This window comes from Diceros bicornis, chromosome 3 (genome assembly GCF_020826845.1).
Source record: "Diceros bicornis minor isolate mBicDic1 chromosome 3, mDicBic1.mat.cur, whole genome shotgun sequence".
NCBI classification, from domain to species: Eukaryota; Metazoa; Chordata; class Mammalia; order Perissodactyla; family Rhinocerotidae; genus Diceros; species Diceros bicornis.
The window spans coordinates 21,402,614-21,424,103 of record NC_080742.1 but is presented as its reverse complement, the minus strand read 5'-3'; the positions used below and the strand labels follow the sequence as shown (position 1 = coordinate 21,424,103).

The following is a 21,490-nucleotide window of genomic DNA, read 5'->3' as shown; positions in this document are numbered from 1 at the left end:
TTAATTCTTTGGTTGTTCAGAAAAGCCCTTATCTTAAATGTTAGTCATACTGGTGCTTTGTTTCTTAATACAGAGAGAGAGAAAGATGATTGAGTAATATAAATCTCACACTACAAATGCTGAAATATCATAGATATTTTTCTTTTTTTTTGGTGAGGAAGATTAGCCCTGAGCTAACACCTGTTGCCAATCCTCCTCTTTTTGCTGAGGAAGAGTGACCCTGGGCTAACATCTGTGCCCATCTTCCTCAACTTTATATGTGGGGTGCCTCCCACAGCATGGCTTGATAAGCAGTACATAGGTCTGCGCCCAGGATCCGAACCTGCAAACCCCGGGCCACTGCTAAGTGGAGCACGTGAGCTTAACCACTACACCACCAGCCCAGCCCCAATATTTATTTTCTTTATATGAATTTAAAGCTGAGAGAGCCTCCATTCTGCCGGGCTGGTGGAACAGTCAATCTCTGTCATTTTTGGAATTCAGGGCTCCATATGTTTGCTACTATTCAAGATCCTCTGCAGCAACAAGGGAGGTCACTGGTCATTGGTCCTCTTGGTGTCATTAAGAGTGCCATTGTCCTAGTCTGCATACAGCCTTCCTTGGAGTCTGGGGACTTTCCATTTCCAAAGTCTTAATTGACAAGTGTGGCTTTTCGGAAGGTGTAAACACCACTATGCCTAGGACAGACCTCCCTGGGAGCACCAAGTACCCAATATAACTATCTGTTTTAATGCCTTGGTTCTGTCTCTTTCATATGCTACCACTTCTTCTGTCCTTGGAAACCACTCACCTTCTACTTTGAACACTGAAAAAATTCCTGTGGCAAGAAAACACTTACAGGTCTACTCTCCTGCTTGGTGTAAAAGAGCAGAGGAAAACAGAAAAAACCACAAATTTCTCTCTCAAAAATTATCTTGCCGGGGCCGGCCCGGTGGCGCAAGCGGTTGGGTGCGCGCGCTCCGCTGCGGCGGCCCGGGGTTCGCTGGTTCGGATCCCGGGCGCGCACCGACGCACTGCTTGGTAAGTCATGCTGTGGCGGCGTCCCATATAAAGTGGAGGAAGATGGGCACCGATGTTAGCCCAGGGCCGTCTTCCTCAGCAAAAAAAAGAGGAGGATTGGCGGATGTTAGCTCAGGGCTGATCTCCTCACAAAAAAAAAAAAAAAAAAAAAAATTATCTTGCCATCGTTTCTTGGAAAGATGAGGAAAAGCTGGGGCTATCTCTGCAATTCTTATCATTAGAGTGCTGAGATGTGCTTATGCCAGATGAAGGAGGATTCTAGGAAAACTGCCACGTATCTGGCTTGGGCAAGAAGTGTTGCCATTTATGAGGTAGTTAGCATAACAGAGTGAGTAGGTTTGAGGGGATACAATGAGATCTGGGGCACACTGAGTCTACAGTGCCTGAGGACCTTTATTATGAATTGTTCATCGGAGAGGTGAATGTAAAGCTCAAGGAAACGGTGAGGGGTAGAGAAAAAATTTGTAAGAAGTTCAGTGTGTATGTGGTACCTGAGGCCCAAAAAGTGGTTTGCATCATCCCAAGATAGCATGGGAATTTCCCTCTGAATTTACCATAAGAAATGTATTATAATTGTATTTCACCTATAATCTAGTTTTGCAATAGATAATGTTAATCTGTTAGTCATTCGTTCATTCATTTAGCCACTCTTATGTTCAGAAAATATTGAATTAAATAACTATTACGTGCCTGCCACTGTTCTGGGCATTAGGGATAAATCAGCAAACAGCACACACACACAAAAAACAAACCCTCCTCTGCTCTAATGGAGTACACATTCTAGTTGGGAAAACAAAATAAGTAAAATCTACAGTATAGCAGATATGGATGAGTGATGTAAAGAAAAATTAAGTAATTGAGGCTAATAAGGAGTGCTGAGGTCGGTAGAGATTGCCATTTTAAAGAGACTGTTCACATTCATGTAAGGTCTCACTGAAAAGGTGACACTGGAGCACCTAAGGGCAGGGAGCTGTGTGGAGACAGGAAGGAAGACTGCACCAGGGAATGATAAGTGCAAAGCCCTTGAGGCATAAGCAAGGCTGCTAAGTTTGAAAAACAAGTTGGCCAATGTGGCTGGAAGGATATGAGCAAAGGAGAGAGTACTAGGGGATAAAGAGGGTTGGGTTAAGGTCACATAGGACTTTGTAGGCCTTTGGAGATTCTTCAGCTTTTTCTTTGATTGAGATGGGAAGTCACTGGATGAGTGTGAGGCAGAGAAGTGACGTGATCTGATAGCAGCATTCTGGCTACTTAGTGTGTAGAGTCTGATAGCAGCATTCTGGCTACTTAGTGTGTAGAGAATAGACTGAAGTTGGGCAAGGGTGGAAGCTGGCAGAGCTGATAGAAGGCTATTGCAATAATCCAAGCAGAAGATGATTGAGTAATTATAGGAGCAGTGTGGGAAGTGAAAAGTCTTTGGAGTCCAGATAAATTTTGGAGTTTGACACAATAAAATTTGCCACTGGATTGGATATCGGATATAAGAGAAACAGTCAAAAATAATCCTAAGACATCTGGCCTTAACAACTAGAGAGATGAAGTTACCGTTAAATGAGTTGTAGAAAATGGCAGGAGAGGTGTTTTGGGTCAGGAATGGAGATCAGAATTGATTTTGGATATGTTAAGATTGATATAACTATTCGATATCATATGGGCCGAACATTCAAATCCATGAAAACTGGGTGAGAGCATCAGTTCAGCTACCAAGGGGAGCAGAGAAATGGGCTATAGTTAGAGGGAGAAATGAGGTCAAGAGAGGAGTTTTAAAAAACATACCAGGAATAGAAGTATGTTTTTCTGCCAATAGGAAAGATTTTCTCTGGAGAGAAAATTTGATGGTGTAGGATCTTTGATTTAAGCAATTAGATCTCAGAACCAGGCTGTCAATGGGTATTTATAGAGTCTTTCTCATGGAAAGCAATTTAGCGGCTAAAAAAAAAAAAAAAAAAAAAAATAGGATACAGTCCATTTCTTTTGTAAGCATATTGCTAAAGGGATTAAAACATTTACTTAATGAGATGAATGATATTTCAATCTAGCACACGATATATACCAAATGATTGATTCAGAAAGTAATAGGCAGGGATGTTTTCATGGGGGGTATGCATTTGAGAAGGTCTCTGAAGCTTGGGTAGGATTTGGACAGACTGGGATCGGGGTGAGAACACAAGACCTGGGGATGCCTGAGCATCGGCAAAGAAAAGAGGTAAGATGAGAGGCATCTTGGAAGGGAAAAATATTCATGTAAGGGACAAGGGGGAAATAAGTCAGGAAAGGCATATTTGTGCTAGAGATTTTAGAGTATATAATTTAACAACCTTCAGGAAAGGAGGGTGTCTCAAGTGACTCATATTTCTGACTTGGGCCAGATTTTTTCTGAAACAAGTTAAAAATGGATTGTGGGCCTTAAAGGTTAAATAGAATTTTATTTTAATATCAAATTTATGGTCAGATGTATGGCATGTTAATCTACCAAATTATCTATAAGGCATTTTAAAATATTGCTAACTTCTTCCAAAAGTTAATAAGTCCTGGAGAATTTATGAACTCCAGAGACAAGGGTTCGTAAAAGAAGACAAGCCAACGTCAATTCTTGACCTCAAACAGATTTTTAGAAATGGGAATAGTTACATGGAATGTAAGTCCACACACGACATTTACTAGAAATTATTTTGAGAGGGAAATGTTCTTTCTAGCTAAAGAAGAATTCATTACAAAAAAATCTCCAGACACTAAGTTAGGAGGAAGACTTCTCCCTTTATATTGCCATCACTATTATTCTGCCTATGTGATTGTTATTTGCAACTCTGACACATGCAGGTGCAGAGGAAGTTCAACCTGTCACTACTTACAATTCAGGCACACACACCAATGTGCTCAAAGGAAAATCAACAGTAAGAATCAGTGGAGATGCAAAGAGGAAAACGTGGCTGAAGTCTATAATAAATTGCACATCTTGTTCCCCATCTTCTAAAAAGGTAGTTCAGTTGACAGGTCTAAAATCAATTATGAATTTCATAAGCCCTAGCTAGTTATCTCTAAATGGTAGAAAGATTGTGTCCTCTCCCGATAAGAAGTAGAGACTGTAGAGTGGTCAAATACAAAATGTCTACAGGAGGCAGGATGGGAACATCAACTAGGAAGTCAAGTAGGAGCAGGTCTAAAGGAGAAAGCTGCTACTCTACTACAGTCCATTGTTGCCAGGCAGGAATGGGCTCAGTGCTGTCAGTTTCATTTTTTCCAAGGAAGCAAGAAATCTAAATTTTTTAATGGGAAATCTCCCAATTAAAAAAAATGACTGTGTGAGGAAGACAAAACATCTGTGGGCCACATTCAGTCCTCCAGTAGTTGGCTTGTCATCTTAGTCACTACTGGAAGAGGAAATGGACATGTGATCACCATTTTATCCTGACCTATACCTGGATAAGGATTCCTAAAGCTTCCCAAAGCTTCTTGCCAAAACTCAAATCTCAAGACAAATATGTCTCCCTTTGTTTAACTCAAGGATTTGTTCACTTCCCATCTTTTGTTTGTGTTTAATTTTAATTTGTTTTATATTGGCTCTATGTGTGCTAATTAATGTTTTATGAACAAATTATAGAACAGTATTGTCAAAGAAATAATAAATAGTAAAAAAACCTTTGTGAAAGATTTTAATAGCACATCTTCATGCTTAAAGTAATATTAAAGTTTATCAGGGTAGTACAAATATTCTTAATTTTTAAAACACACTTAAATTATATATATATATATTTCTTATTTATTTTGCTAATCATTTTATAACTACAACCAACTAGTGGAGAGACAGCCCTGTACAAAGCAATACAATAAAGGTCCAAAGATCAAGATGTTCCCTTAGCAAGACTGAAGATTTCAGTTTCTAGTATTTGGAATTTAGGCTGTAGTCCTTGTTTTTGGATGGATCACTGTGTGCGTGGCATAGTCCATGCTTTTAGCCAGATGTGAACAGGTGAATGGCCACTTGACCCAGGTACAAGTAGATAAAGTATTTGGTTCCATGTGTCATGTAACTACTGAAGTCCCTCCTCATAATGTGATGCCTGGTGGGATTGTACTTCTTGTCAAACGCCTTATCCACATGAGTGGCAACGTTATCTATGCTGTATATTTCCAGCACCTGAGGAGCGCACTCTACCAAGTCCTGTTGCGTCTCCTCTGACACATCTGCATTCTTTATCACGGCTTTTCAGTCTCACATGGTTACTGTGGAGCAGGAGCTGGCCAACTGCAACAGTCTCCCGCGGGATAGAATTCTTTTTCATGTTTAGCCTTGCTCATCACACCTGGAAAAGACTCTAACATTATGCTCAGCAGGATGATTACTGGTTCCAGACTCAAGATATTGAATTTCAGTTACACCTCCACTATAATCAAATGGATTTTCTGTCTAAATGCCCACATTCTCTAAGCCAAAGCATCAAGTAGGGAAAAAAAAAGTTGTGTAATACCATTTCCCTTCCCTGATTGGCTTTGTGTACGCCATGGGATTTGAAAGCATGTTGAAGCACTATGTTTCCAGGTGCTTAAGTTAGAAACTACAGAGTCTGTTAGCCAACCTGTGTCCTCTACAATCAGAATGTACAGCATCTACATTTCCATCAGTCCTTCTCCTTTCCCACCGATCTAGTTCAGGCTTCATTATTCTCATTCATTATTTCAATCTATAATGTGCATACGAATCACCAGGGGAATTTGTTAAAATGCAGATTCTGATTCAGTAGGTTTGGGGTTAAGCTAGAGAGTCTGTTTTTTCATAAGCTCTTAGATGGTGCTGATGTGGAAGTTCCAAGGACCACACTTTGCCCAGAAAGATCTTAGACAGTTGTTAGAATCTCTGGCTCAAGGATCCGTTGGACTGCTTCAGCTGCTCAGTGTTGGTGGCGGTAGTGGTGTTTTTTTTTTTTAATTTCACTCTCTTTAGTTTCTTCTCCCATTCTTCCCATGAGCTATTCCAATCTTGAGCTGCATTTCACCAGCTCCCCTGAAACAACCTTAAATCTCGGCATATGACTTTCTCATTCCCAGAAAGAGCAGAAATTTATAGAGGTCAAGAGTGAAAGTACCATCCTCCATATAAGACTTTCATTTGCTTTTGCCTTTCACCCAGAAGTACTAACAGGCCACTTTAACAGTGGAAACGTAAAGTTTGAGACTTAAGTTTTCCTGCATAACTTAGGCAATTTAAAGAAAGAAGTGATCCTCTTCCAGTTCACCCATGCCCTGTGGCCCTTTGCCGTCGCAGCTTATTGGGAGGATCTCATGTCAGACCCTGCATCACTTGCAGACTCTGGGCTTTTATTTTAGTTCCCCTCCCTCAACAAGGCTGTTGAAAGGAAAGTTGAAATTTTTCTGAATGTGCAAATGCTCTCAGCACAAAAGCAGTTTGCTGGTTCTCATTTCCCTTCAGTTTTGGCCTGGTAATACTTCACTGTATTGTCAGCTCTTTGATGCACCTTAATATTCTTTTAAATGTATTTTGACCAACTTCTTAGTTTTTTTTTTTAACAAGGAGACTTGTCCAAATAAGCTAGCTTGCCATTTTTAAAGTAAGAGACCTGTAATTACTTTTTAAAATATCTCTTCCACTATACTCTACACTTTTTAAGAACAGGAATTTGGTCTCCTTTGTATATCACTGTATTTCTAGCATCAGCACATAGTAGGTGCTCAAACTGGTTGCGGGATGAAGGCAGCCTGCCCCACTGAGCAAAGCCAGATCATCACTAGCTGGTAAGGCAGGCAGGTAGGCATGAAAGATGATTCCAAGAGGGGCTTCTTGGCCACCCAAAGCTAATTGGTGAGCTGTAAGGTACGATATTGCTTCTGGTGCCAGATGGTCATCTTTCCTCAGGATACATTTGAGAATGGAATGAAACGTACAAGATGCCTAGAAAGAAACTATATTATTCTCTTCAGAAGAAGCCTTTCCTCTGGGGAAAATCTCTCTAACAGCTTCTGCTTGAGTATTTTACCATCTATGATTAAAAATAGCCACCATTTCCTGCCAAGAATTGCAAGGAAATCAATAAAAGACCATGATTATCTATCTTGGAGTGTCATTTATTAGACTGATACAATTACTTTTTTTCTTTGAAGAGCTCCGATTTTGAATCTATGATTGGTATATCTTTGGTTTTATGTGATGGATGATGAGAATAAAATGTGTGAAAAATTAAACTTCTCTAGTGGCAAGTGTAAATGACTCAAGAGTTATGGATCATTGATTCATTTCTGTAGTTTAACCATATGTAAAACAGACCTGTGATGGTTATTGCAGTATTGTATGGTTGTCGGTTTTCAAAATTTGAGATCCCTGCAAAGAAGGCCATTAGAAAACATGAAGTATTACTATTATAGGCAGGTTATGGACCATCTGCCAACAGCAGACACTGATCTTTTTATATGAGCAGTGAGTCGAATAGGGTAAGAGATGGGGAGCCTCAGGCAGAATTATATAAAATCCTTTCCATCCCCCACTTACTCATTAATAATTAACCTGGCAAGTCTAGAGCTTGGTTGGAATAAAATTAAACATTCCCCAAATGGCTCCTGAAATGGTGAACAATAAAATTCTTGCCCTATCATTTGAGGCAAAGACATCTAGCCCTAAATGCAAATAAAACATGATAAATTGATAATGATAAAGACAATTTTTTATTAAATTATCCTATAAAATCAGAATAATGAGAAATGTTTTCATTACATTTTTTTTCAATATCCTTATTTTTTTCTTCTCTTTGGCTGCATGGAATATTTCTTCGACAGTTAACATACTACATGTCATTTTTCAATTATACATTTTGGTTAGCTTGTTAAAGAAAATATATACACTTCCAATCTACTTGATGTATAGTCCGAGTTATGAAAGTGGCCACAAGATGTACCATCCCATGAGTCTACACGTTCTTTGGCAGGAACTGTCTTTACCAATTAGAAATGGAAGATATTTTAATATAGGTGAGGAAAGCAGTAGGTATAAGATTCAGATTGAGTTAGATTTGAATTCTCTCTTGTCATTTACTGGTTAAGTAAGAAAGTTAGATAACTTAAGAAATTTAAATAACTTTCCTGGATCTCTATTTTTTCATTTATAAAATGGACAAAACAATAGTTACATGACAAGACTGTCAGAAGGATTAATTGAGATTAAAAATAGATAAAATACTTAATAGAGTGCCTTGGTACTATATTAAATATAAAATTTATGAGTTAAAAATTGTATCATTATACATGAGGATTCCTTAATCTCAACGAAACAATGCTCTTATTCCCCCCTTACAGATGTCCTCTACAAAATAACCTAATGTATTTTTTGCATTATTCACATTTTTAACCTGAAGACTTCTCACTAAGTAATGCATTTAATGTCTGTTGGTTTGAGCATTCACTATGTGCAGTAGATACTGATAGGACTGCAAGAAAAATGAAACGATCGTTGCATCATTCTAAGAATTCAGTCCTGAAACAGTTAACCAAATAACCAAATAATAATGTAAATAAATGTCAAATTAATAATAAGATTCTCAAATAATAATTGAGAATAATAGTGGCTTCAAAACAGGAAAAGGTCTCATCATGATGAATGGGCCTTGAGCTTGGCCTTGAGAAATGCATGAATGGAGAGAGATGAGGGGACAGCCTTGCCAGATCAAGGAAGAACAGAAACTGGAGAAGAGGTGAGCATGGCCTTTTCTGGGCTCCACGAGGGACTCAGACTTACCTGTCCTGCTATTTCAAAAGACAAATGGAACCAGGATCACTGATGTGGAATGGATAGGGAGGGACTATATTTTATTAACATTAGTTTCTCCTGTACAGAAGTACCTCTTGCTACCTTGTATTAGTTAAGATAATATTGACTACTTTAACAAATAAAGATCAAAAAACAAAAATATAATATAGCTCAAACATAATATATATTTTACCCCTCATTTACAAAACTGTCCAAGGAAAGTGGTCTTGGTAGGGGAAAGCAGAATTCCACACATGGTCATCCAGGAAATCCTCCTGATGGAACCCACCCAATGGTTCTGCTATCTTCAAGCCATGGGGCCTCTGGAGTGGACCTGTTGTCTCCATCCCTGTCAGCCACAAAGGTGTACACACCAGAATTCCTTTGTGCTAGGCCTGGAAGCAGCACATTTTCACTAGGTGGAGCTGGGTCACAGGGCCACATATAACTGTAAGAGAAGTTGGCAACTGTGGTCGAGCTACCAGCCCAAAAGGGGAGAAAACTGATGTTGGTGAAGCCTTAGCATCCTTCATCCCAATATGAGATGTACAAATCCATACACGTACTATATCCTGTTGTTTTTTTTTTTTAAGCACGTCTTTTCCATGTATCCAAAAAGCTCTTTAGTTTTAGTTTACCAGATTTGAGTGGATATTTCAAGTTCATATTCTTCAGTAAGAGGCTCTAACCTTTCTTGATTTCCCTCTTCAATCATCTAGATTGAAATGATTGACCTCTTTTTCTTTGATTTGCTGTGCCTCTCTAACTCTGTTATACATTTTGCACAATGACCAGAATTGTACCCCATATTACACATGCAGGTACACTACCATTTTGAACAGAGTAAATCTGTGTCTTTTACCTTTTTCTTCAAAAGTCATTTCTGATGATGGCAACCATTTTGCTGATGCCTTTGGCTGAAGCTTCAGAGAAAAGTCTACACTAATTCCCAAGTGCCTCTTTCATGTCTTTGGGTCTTGTAATTCTGACGTTAAAATCTACTATCCTGGGCCGGCCCCGTGGCTTAGCAGTTAAGTGTGCACGCTCCGCTACTGGCGGCCCGCATTCGGATCCCGGGCGCGCACCAACGCACCGCTACTCTGGCCATGCTGAGGCCGCATCCCACAGACAGCAACTAGAAGGATGTGCAGCTATGACATACAACTATCCACTGGGGCTTTGGGGAAAAATAAATAAATAAATAAAATTAAAAAAAAAAAAAATAAATAAAATCCACTATCCTTTAAAAGCAGTAGTTCTCAATGCAAGCTATATATTACAATCATCTGGGAAGCTTTAAAAAACACAAGAGCCATCCCCTTCCCTCAAGATTCTGATTTAATTTGTCTGAGATGAGGCCCACCTATTGATCTTTTTCAAAATATCTATAGATAAAGGTAAATCTTCTCAGGGTTTTGAACTATTATCATTAAGAGTAATTTTTAATTTTTGCCATTGTACTTTACATATCCCTATTGAAATTAATCTATTCTTTTTCTGCTGGCAAACAGATAACAGCAAAACTTCCCAAAGCTTTCTCCCATTAGTTTGGCATTAGCACATTAAAAAATTATGGGGCTCTTTGAAATTCATAACAAACCTTGCACTTCAGCACATATGATAATAATGACTGAAACACATCAGATGTCCTTTGTCCCCCAGCTCCTGTGTATGCATGTAATATCTATAATGCCTATATATATATATTATTTTTTTGGTGAGGAAGATTAGCACTGAGCTAACATCTGTTGCCAATCCTCCTCTTTTTCCTGAGGAAGATTGGCCCCAAGCTAACATCTGTGCCCATCATCCTCCATTTTATGTGGGACACCTGCCATGGCTTGACAAGCTGTGCATAGGTCCGTGCCCAGGATCCGAACCCATGAACCAGGCGGCCGAAGCAGAGAGTGTGAACTTAACTACTATGCCACCCGGCCAGCCCCTATAATGCCTATATTTTTAACATATATCAACTTGGATATAAAGCTCTGCTTCTCTTTCTGTACCCTGCACCCCTACCCCTTCTCAAAGAATTCATGTACAAATGCCTTAGTAATGTGGACTTTCCTGGAATTTGCATGAGAGAGACAAAGCTGGGCTTTACATTGCACAATCCACAAAAACCACCTTGAAGACTCATTGACATGTCAGTCCTGCAAAGTCCTCTAGGCTACATCACCACTAGAGGGTAGCAGTGAGGACATTTCCATTTCCCCTTTCCACAAAGTAAGTGCCATCAGGTTCCTTCCTTCCCTTATACATTTCTCTACTTTTGTTGTCCAATCCATGCTACTTAACCAATTCAAATTGTTCTCTCTTTATTCTGCAGAGCAATTCAGATAAGCCCTAGCTTCTCTTCTCAAAATGTCTGAACTCCAATCCATCACCAGGCTTGGGAAACTTGAGTATTCTCTAGTGAATGCGATCCTGACTCCTTTAGAAGTTAATGTGAATATTAACAGGTTTTACGGAATATATATTAAAGGCACTTAGTATATGTATCATATTAACTTCATAAAATCCTAAAAATATGTTTGAACCTCTGATTCCAAGCGTTTCACCCAGGAATCTTTAAAGCTGTAATCTAGCCACCACCTTGAGTAGGGCCTGAAGAGTGTCACCCTCCTCCTCCAGCAGTTTCTCTGATGCATTGGGCTTCCTCAGAAAAATTCTTATGAATAAGTCCTCCATCTTTCGTTTTATAACTTTATATTTGGATAGAATTACATAGTTCAAAGATCATCTTCCCATATATTTTCTTGTTTGAGGCTTTCACGAAACAATATGCAAGTACGCAGTATAATTGGGCTCTTTTCCATTTATAGTTTAGAAGGGTGGTATTTGGAAATCTTGAACAAACTACTCCAAAAAATAAGTCCAACTGGACAGTAAATGGGAAAACAGTCACTAGAATAAATCTCATGATTCTTTGGGTTGACCGGGCAGTTCTGTTGGTTCATCAGGTTCACTGATGGGACTGTAGCCAGCAGGTACCGCAGCTGAGGCAGGTGCTCCAAGGGGACTCACGAAGGCCTCAGCTGAGACGCTGGAGGCTGGAGCGGCTGGGCTCCTCTCTTCACGGCATCGCGCCTCCTGGGCTTCTTCAGAGCATGGAGGTCTCCAGGTATGAGGAGGGCCAGATTGGAAGGCTAGCTTGGGAAGTTACACGCCACTCCCATCACACTCTTTTGGTAAAAATAAGGCAGAGATTCAGTTTCAGTTAAGGAGTGAGGAAACAGACCCAACCTCCTGATGGGGAGTGGGCAGTCCCACTGGAAAGGGTAGTGGACACAGGGAGGTACGAGTGAGTGAGGACCAGCATTGTGACAACGTACCACAGCTGTGCTAGTATGTTTCCTAGGGTACAAGTGCATTCACATCTTCTTTTCATTTAATTATCACAAGAACCCTGAGAGGTAGTATATTATTTTCTCCGTTTTTACAGTTGAGGAACCTCAAGTTCTGAAAAATCAATGACTTACTAACCCAAATAGGCAGGGCTAGGATTTAAAGTCCGGCATCATCAACCAAAACACCATCAAGAATAAGACACGTGGGCCGGCCCGGTGGCTTAGCGGTTAAGTGCGTGTGCTCCGCTACTGGCGGCCTGGGGTTCGGATCCTGGGCACGCACCGAGCCACTGCTCATCCAGCCATGCTGAGGCCCCGTCCCACATACAGCAACTAGAAGGATGTGCAACTATGACATACAACTATCTACTGGGGCTTTGGGGAAGAAAAAAAAAAAAAAAAGGAGGAGGATTGGCAATAGATGTTAGCGCAGAGCCGGTCTTCCTCAGCAAAAAGAGGAGGATTAGCATGGATGTTAGCTCAGGGCTGATCTCCCTCACAAAGAAATAAACAAAAAAAGAGATTCTGCAAAATTAAAATCTTTAAAAAAAAAAAAAAAGAATAAGACACGCACACATGTCCCCATTTTCCAAAGAGTAGGTTTGGAATTCTAAAGCCTATTTTTAAAATGGGTGAATAAATAATGCTGAATCATCTAAGTTACAACCTCGTGACTTATTAGTAATTTTCAATTTACAAACTTATAAACTGAAATAGAAACTTTTATTCTTAATGTTGTATACATCCTATGTCTATAGAAACATATTTTATTTTATTTAATTAATTTATTTATTTTTAATTTTTTGTTTATTGCAGTAACATTGGTTTATAACATTGTAAAAATTTCAGGTGTACATCATTGTACTTCGATTTCTGCATGGACTACATCATGTTCACCACCAAAATACTAATTACAACCCATGACCACACACATGTGCCGAATTATCCCTTTCACCCTCCTCCCTCCCCGCTTCCCCTCTGGTAACCACCAATCCACTCTCTGTCCCTATGTGTTTGTTTATTGTTGTTATTATCTACTACTTAATGAAGGAAAGAAACATATTTTAAATACAAGCAACTTTCTCCTTTATTTTACATTACAGATTTACTTTGGAATAAGAATCAAGGGAAAGAAACTGGCTGATATTCCAGATGTCATAATTCAAAAATAAATTTGTCAAACTTTTCTCTAAAACACTTCTGATGTTTTTTCCCTCAAAATTGAGAAGCCAATTCATAATCAACTGTAATCTCACTTGAATTGCCTTCCCTCTAGCTGCAAATCTCATTTTAAAGCAGAGCTAACAAAAATGGCTGAGAGCAGCAATCGAGAAGCAGCTCAGCCACAGTAAAAAATGGAGCTGGACCGTAAGCCACTGGAGGGTCTTATTCCATTAAATTACCACGAGCCTCACTTACCTTCTATTAGAGAAGGAACATTAAAAAAAAAGACATGTGCCTATATAAAAATTATGTCATATTGTCTATATTTATACAAACATGAATCTACACATCCACACATACACTAAAATGCATGGACTTTTAAATATAGAAAGTATAAGAATAGTTTGAGTTTTACTATTCATCACATCACATAAAATCACTGTCACGGTATTGACCACATCATTTTTTTCAGCTTCTTCAGAGGCATTTGTCAGCAATTTGATTCCCTAGCTTAACAGGCTGTGTTATTTTTGTTGTTTTAAAAAAATGATTAGTAATAATTACTGGTACTCTTACACCATAAAAAACAACTACAAATTTACTTTGGAAAATAAAGAAAATTATAAAGAAAAAGTAAGATTACCTATGGTCCTGCCATTAAATATATATGGGTTTTTTGGGTTGGTTTATTTGTTTGATTTGTTTCTTGTTTTTTCCTATGCATTTTAAGGGTTTCATTTTTTTGCACATTTATGATCACATAACTTTATGAAAATTTACCCCATGTATACTTTGTGAAATTTTTCCCATGTTATAATGAAGACTTTAAAAGCATTATTTTAAATAAATAGCCTCATAAAATACTATCATCTAATTGTACCAGGTTTTACTTCTCCTTTCTTCTATACTGAGGCAATATGACTGTTTTAATTTATTGCTATTATAAATAATACTGCAGTGAACTTTTTTGTTCACAAAACCATTTTTTGCAACTCAACCTCTTTAGGACCGATTTCCAGAAGTGTATCTCAGATTATGAATCTTTTTAAGGCTTTTGATAAATATTGCCAAATTATTTTCCAGAAAGGTTGAATCTATTTACTCTCAAATTTAGCTTATGAAAGGGCCTATTTTACAAAACACTCACTAGCATTATTTTAATGGCTTTAATAGGGGCAATTAAAAAATAATCCAATAATAAGATTATTGCTTACTAAAAAGAGTTCAATAAATACATGCTATTATTTTTAATTAAATAGGCTAAATTTACATGAAGATTATTTAACTGTATGTTTTTAAAAACTAGTGAGATTACATTTTTCTATATTTGATGAAGACTATTCTAACTTCAATTTGTGCAAAGTCCGTAATTTATTCAATATTGCACATGTGACAGTGCACAGGTGGTCTATTTGAGTTCATCCCGGCTTGAGTGGTATCTGCAAGGACACGGGTAGACTGGGCCACCCAATTCCAAGGAATCATTATCTAGTCATGTTTAGTTGTTAACTATCCCATTTAGATTGGTTCTAATCTACTAAAATAGAAACTACCCGGGAAACTGAGACAAGAATTAAACAAAAGGTAAAGATCTGGTTTTCTGGAGTTAAGTCACTTTAGAAAGACATAATGGTATATAACAGTGGAGGTTTTCAGTAATTGATTCATTTCATGACTCACCTATCAGGCTGAGTGAATCGGAACTGAACTATCAGCTTATTAAATTAAATCTAAGTTCAAATACAGTCATGTATTTGAAACATAACGATGTTTAGGTCAATGAGGCACAGCATATACGATGGTGTTTCCGTAAGATTAGTACCACATAGCCTAGGGGTGTAGTAGGCTATACCATCTAGGTTTGTGTAAGTACACTCTATGATGTTTGCACAACAACCAAAATCGCCTAACAATGCATTTCTCTGAATGCATCCCCATCGTTAAGCGATGCACGACTGTAAATAATCACTAAAGTAACTATATAATGAACAAGGAGCAACAAAGATTTTGAGTATAGCACCAATAGTTAATTTGCAGAAGGAAACTAATTATGCTATTTTTCTAGGTAAGCAAAGAAAAACTTCATAAGTTATCTATAGCATTTAACTTCTAATCTTTGTACCTTTAGAATTCTGAGAATTCGTACACGAGGAATGCACCTGGACTTTGCTCTAGCGTTTCTCTTTAGATCAGAAACACCTCCCAAGCACAAGCAACTGTAAGCCCAAACGGAAGACTGAAAAAAGAAATGTTATTGGAAACTCACAGTTATATAGGTCCCAAAAGCAAAGTTATTTAAGAAAGTCAACAACCAAAATGCTTCCCAAGTGTCACCATCAGATCTCTTGTTTTCACAGTCCATTTACTCTTCACACCATATATCCCATTTTTCTGTTTTCTGATGATATTTGCTCCTGGGAGAGAGGAGGGAAGAAGGTAAATGCACGAGTTTGCTCAATGGGCTATAATATTCCCATCTTATAAATTATTGCTTTTTGTTTAGCCTATCAATATTACTTTGCGTACTAATTATCACTTCTTATTTCTTTCTTATTACTTCACAGGCTCCTTTCCATCTACAATGGAAGAGAATATGGAGTTAACAATTTATTTTCTCAGTATAATCATTATTCTGAGACTAGAGTTTGAAAGGGTATTCATCTTACCAGTTTTTTAAGATTGTGGTTTGTGGATGTGAATACATCAAATATACTTTATTCCCACAAAACTTGAGCATATTATGAGAAAATTGCCAGCATGTGAATTTTCTCCTTCCTCATCTCCATCTAGAATGTTACTGATTCTTAGGGCAGCCTGGGCCATGGAGTAGTTACTCATTTTGTCAGAGAAGGCATTATGATTCAAGATTGTATACCTTATTTTCTTCCTTTTTGAAGCAACACATTTCTAAAATGTGTGATGGTAGTGTATTTGCCTCCAAATGGGGCCATCAGAACATCAAGTTACCTCAGCTTGATTTGTTTGTATAAAGTGAGAGCATTCTCTTCTCTATTTAAACGAATGACTCCTCCAGTGTTAACTTTGAAAGTCTCATCTCAATATATTATGAGAGAATCAAAGTTTATGCAAAGTTTTTGCAGGAACTCAACCAGTAAGGATACTTCATCTGATGACTAGCCATCTTTAAAAGCAGTAATGTAGTCACAAATTGTTATAACTGTACCATTTTTTAGTTTTGACACAAGTGGAATGTACAATATCAAACCATTATAATGATTATTGCAAAGAGTTGGAAACTTACTTTCTAAGCAACTTACTCATTTCTCTGTAATTTATTCATACGTTCCCAGTTGTTACCTTTTGATTTTCTTTAACATCAACAGTTGGAGCATTAAGTCCATTCCGTTAGGAAAGGTAGGTAGCAAAAACCGGGCTGCAGATCCAGTGCTGAGCTAAAACACTCCCTTCTAAGAAATGTAATAGCAAGAAAAGTGTGTGTGTTGGGGGTGGGTGAGGAGGGGGTCTAAAAAGTGGTTATTAATTATATGTCTGCTGCTAACCAGCTGTGTGACTCTATACAATTTAATTTACCTTTTTGGGTTCTGTCCACATTTGTACAAAAAAGGGATTGAATTCATATTTTCAAAATTTCACACTACTATAACATTTTAATATTCTACAATCTGGATCTTACTACAGTATCCCATCCACAATTTACCATAATCCTTTACTTTTGTGCAGTCCCTTTAGGGAACAATACAGTGATAAGCATTCAAAAACCTTACCTGCTTACTGATGTCACATGTAGGGTTTTAATCTAATTGTTCTGGGAAAGTTCTAAACGAAAGGTGCCAGTTTTAGCTCCTTCTGGGAAATTTGTGCCATAGGTATCAGAGGTTTCTCCTGTTCATCTTCAGTTACCTGAAGCCATTCCTAGGATCTTTTAAAACCCTCCCTAAAAAAAAATAAAATAAAATTTAAACTACAAATCCCATGAGCCAAAGCTGGAAGCAGACACTTCCCCTCCAGCCCCTCCTCGCCCCTCCTTGAATGTAGTCCGCTAAAACTCAGGTTAAGGCATCCTTAACCTGAAATACGCCTGAAAGAAACGTCGGCTGCTTCGTCTCGGTTTTCAGCTGTACTCTCGCCGGGCCCCTTTAAATCGGTGCTGAGAATGAAGAAGGATACGGAGAGACGCAGAGCGGCATGGGCGCGGGCGCGAACATCACCTGTTCCGAGAGGGGCATGCGCACTGCGAGGGCGCGGGCGAGGAGGCGGGGCGCGGTGGGAGGGGCGGGCGGCGCCCGGCTGGCACCGCTCAGATCTGCTTCTCCCCGGCTCGGGGCGCTGAGGTGGCGTTGGGGAGTTGTCTTCTGCAAAGGTTTTGCCTGGCGTTGTCCAACATGGAGGAAGCACCGGCTGCGGGCGTCACCTGCGAGCTGAACTAATCCCCGCCTGGCGTTCTGGGCAGCGGTGCCCGGTCCGAGCCCAGGGACTCCGCCGCCTGCACGCCCCGCGGCGGACCCTGGCTCTGGGTGCTCCTCGGGCCGCGGGCTTTCCGACGGGGACGCAGCGCAAGGAGGGAGCGCGGCGGCCCCGAGTCTCCCTGAGCCATGGGCAACGAGGCGAGCTTGGAAGGGGAAGGGCTCCCGGAAGGGCTGGCGGCGGCGGCGGCCGCCGGAGGAGGGGCTGGCGGGGCGGGGAGCCCCTTGCACACCGTGATCCCGGCCGGCATGGAGGCGGATCTGAGCCAGCTAAGCGAAGAGGAGAGGAGACAGATCGCCGCTGTCATGTCAAGGGCGCAGGGGCTGCCCAAGGAAAGCGTTCCCCCGGCCGCTGCGGAGCCGCCTTCCATGCACAGGCACGCACAGCATGATGTATATGTCCGGGCGTATATGTACAGCTTCCCGTGCACATATGTGCCAGCCCGTATGTGCCAGCACAGCAGTACATATATGTCGCCTCCGTTCATTTTATTCTCTCTAATGGGGTGGCGATAAAGAGATCATAAGCCTTCTAATGAGCAGAATACAAGTGATGCATTGTAGAGTTTCTAGTGGGATACTCAAGGGTTGCATTCTTGGAACTGTGATTTTAGGATTTGATTTTTGGCCTTTTGGAACCCTTTTCCTCTAGGATGGCTTGGAGAGACGCCCTCCAGTGTTTTACTAATCTAGAAGTCTTCCATTAATACAAAACGGACGTGTTGGGAAATGGATAGAGCTGTGTTTGCCTGTCTCTGTTTAAACGTGCTCAGTCATTTGGGGTCTTTTTCTCCGTGAATGATGTCTAAATTTCTCTAACAATACCTTTAATTCTCCCAGAGGTGATTGGTCCTTCCTTCTCACCCTACCCCTAGAGGAGAATTGGAGTTATTTAGGTAGAAGGTATTCTACCTGATGAATACACCTTTTATATTCAATGAGGGACCCTAAAATATATTGTGGCCTTAAGCAGATGGTTTGGTCACGGCAGAGCAGGTGCTGTACAGGTATTTCTGAATTAGCATATGTTATTTTTTTAAACCACTTCCCGTTTACGTACAAAAGTATCTTACAGCTTATGAAATAACGTGTGAATTTGTGTTATCTTAAAATAGTTTCCAATACATACTTTTAAAGACAAAGCAAATAAATGACAACTTGCACAGGCAGTTAAGAGCTAAATCTGTAATATTAACATATTCGTTTCCCTTTCTAGCTCTCCATTTTCCTTCATCCTAATAAATTAGTTGTTTTCTAATTAGAGTACTAAGAGGGTGTAATCACTGTGCCTGCCCTGCCTTTATTATTATAAACAAACCCTTAACTTTGCACCCTCCCTTAGAGAACAGTTCCCTGTCCGTGGTCCTGAAACCATTCCTGCTTTTTGATTTTTATAACTGAGAGGAATAAAAAAGAGGGATAACTGAGAGGAAACCTACAGTTTTCATTTGCGAAATAGGAAATACGAAAGATCTGGATATATAGGTGTAGATTCTTAAATGCCTAAAATCTATCAAGTAAAAACTCTTATTTCCTTAAAATGAAACTACCACTGCTAGTAAAAACTAACTCCTTTGCATTGAATATGTTATTCTTTGTTTTTAAACTAGTAATATATTGGGCTATTTCTTTGGTATAAAGCTTTTCTTATCCATTACCTTAAGTAGTACAGCTTAAGATATGTACTGTTTTTCTCTACTGACAAACACTTGACTTGGAAAAAATTTTGAATGTTCATATACTAGATTTTCATAGGATAATAACCAGGTACAATACTTTTATTAGCCTTTTAGAAATGTATGCCAGCTCTTCTGCAATTTTTCCTAAGAGGCACAAGCAACAGGTTTAGAACGCTGGTTACAGATACCAAGAAAAGTGTGAGCTTTGATTTCTAAATTCCTAACTTTTCTTCTGTTCCTACGGTGGCTGAAAAATGTTATTTCAGCCTATGAAACTGTGATGTTTTATGCAGTATTTGTATCAGATAGCATACTTTTAAAGCTGTCCATTGATAATTTTGTTATGATAGAATTCTTATTAATAGGTAATTTGTAGCTGAAACGTTATTGGTGGAGGTGTCATCCAAATATATATGAATAATACTTTTCTGATTTTTGCAACCTGCTTATGTTTTACTGAAAGATTTCTGTAAAAGGCATACAATTTTTGGAAAGTGATTATCCTCGTATGTAATAATCAAAGAAATACTTGATTTATCATTTAAATTTTAAGAAATACATTAACTTAAATATATATAAGAAAGTATATCTAAATTATCTGAAGTTTTAAGAGGTTAAGTGTTGTGAATTAGACATGGTGGGGTTTGATTTTTTTTTGAGAAATAAGAGTTGAGAGCCCAAAGGCCTAGGTTCTTATCCTATTAATTTTGACTGACTCGTGGCAAATTATATGTGCTCCTCAGCCATATGTGCCTCAGTTTCCTTGCCTCTAAATAAGGCAAGTGATACTTGTCTTACCTGTCTTGAAGAGTCGTTGTGAGGATCAATTAGAAATTGACAGGGATGTGTTTGTTTGAATTTTAATTTGAAGGAACCCTCTAAATATAAAAAGTAGTAATATCAGTATCAGCAGTGACTGGCACTGGCAATGATGGCTACAGACAAGTTTTATGGTGAATTATTTATCATTATGAGTTATTTTGATGTATCTATATTCTTTTACATATGAAGAAGTCAGTGCAATGTAGTGGAGATTCTGCCCGCTCCCCACCCCCACCAGGAGTCAGGACACCAGATTTCTCTAACTAACTAGTTTTATAACCTTGAATTCATCTCTTAGCCTCTCTAAGTCCTAGTATCCTCTACAGTATAAAAATGAATAGATATTGCTAAAGTTGCTTATGTTTCTAATATTACAAAATTTTATGACTCAGCACTGTCAAGTGTCATTGCCTGTTTTGTTACATTTAAAAACATATTTTAGCATTCCAGCTGCTTTTACATTCTTACACTTGAATACATGTATATCTCCTTTGTAGCTGAAACATTTTTTTCTGCTACCCTATGAAAAAAATTCTAATCTGGGGATGACAATAGTAAAATGAAAAGGGAGATTGTATAAAACATAACTAGTTACAAGCTAGAAGTTACAGGTTACAAATGAAGTGCTCTTGGATTTTTGATTTTTAATTCATTGTAGACCCAGGGAAATGCAATTTTATTAAATTTTTATTCATTCTATTTACAACTACAGATATGTCATATGAGAAGAGCTTTACTGAAAAACAGTTGTGATTAGAAGAATATTTTGTAAGAATTCTGACTGAATCGATGATTTTCTTTAGCATTCCTTTGGGCTTCCCCTGCTGGGTAGACATCTCCACAATTGTTTTTCTTCCTAGAACAACAGGCCAAGTTCAGGTTCTAAAATGAATATGGAATGTTTCTGTTTATGCCTCAGAAAGCCTGTAGAAGAATTTGCAGTGAAACAAATTCAAGAAACGTTGATGTAGAGTAAAACAAAAATCTGATATGTTAATTCATTCCTGCACTCAATGTTATTCATTCATTTATTCATTCATTCATCAAACATTATTGCTCATCTACTTAGTTACTAGGTTTGGTTCTAGTGATATCAAGATGAGTGAAACAAGCTCTCTCTCTAGGAGTTTGCAGTCTAGTACACCAGACACAGATTGCATTTTAGTCATTTTCCTTTTTAACAGAACAACTGTTATACCAAACAAAAATTCACCAAAAGACCACAGTTAGCTAAGACATCTTTATATTTTTGTTCAG

At 38.7% G+C, this 21,490-nt stretch overlaps 2 protein-coding genes and 1 long non-coding RNA gene across 6 annotated transcripts in view; 1 reads left to right on the top strand and 2 right to left on the bottom strand.

Annotated features, from left to right (window-relative positions):
• The window catches only part of LOC131393570 (uncharacterized), a 52,277-nt gene extending 34,411 nt beyond the window's left edge, over positions 1-17,866 (bottom strand). The window contains exons 1-3 of one of the 4 annotated variants that reach the window (XR_009215942.1): positions 17,034-17,866; positions 15,554-15,701; positions 7,686-9,950 (exon numbers count right to left, since the gene is read on the bottom strand). This is a non-coding gene — a long non-coding RNA (uncharacterized LOC131393570). Of the gene's footprint in view, positions 1-7,685; positions 9,951-10,563; positions 11,959-13,191; positions 15,702-17,033 lie in introns of those variants that run through there. The other 3 variants (XR_009215943.1, XR_009215941.1, XR_009215944.1) reach the window with 3 other exon arrangements.
• Positions 4,722-5,239, bottom strand: LOC131393556 (dynein light chain 1, cytoplasmic-like). The gene is given in 1 exon segment (XM_058524598.1): positions 4,722-5,239. A coding segment is annotated over 1 exon segment (267 nt). The 3' UTR covers positions 4,722-4,972.
• The window catches only part of PCLO (piccolo presynaptic cytomatrix protein), a 397,054-nt gene continuing 393,155 nt past the window's right edge, over positions 17,592-21,490 (top strand). Inside the window, exon 1 of the mRNA XM_058524613.1 lies at positions 17,592-18,109. Coding sequence (XP_058380596.1) covers positions 17,862-18,109 — 248 coding nt within the window. The 5' untranslated portion in view covers positions 17,592-17,861. The remainder of the gene's footprint in view (positions 18,110-21,490) is intronic.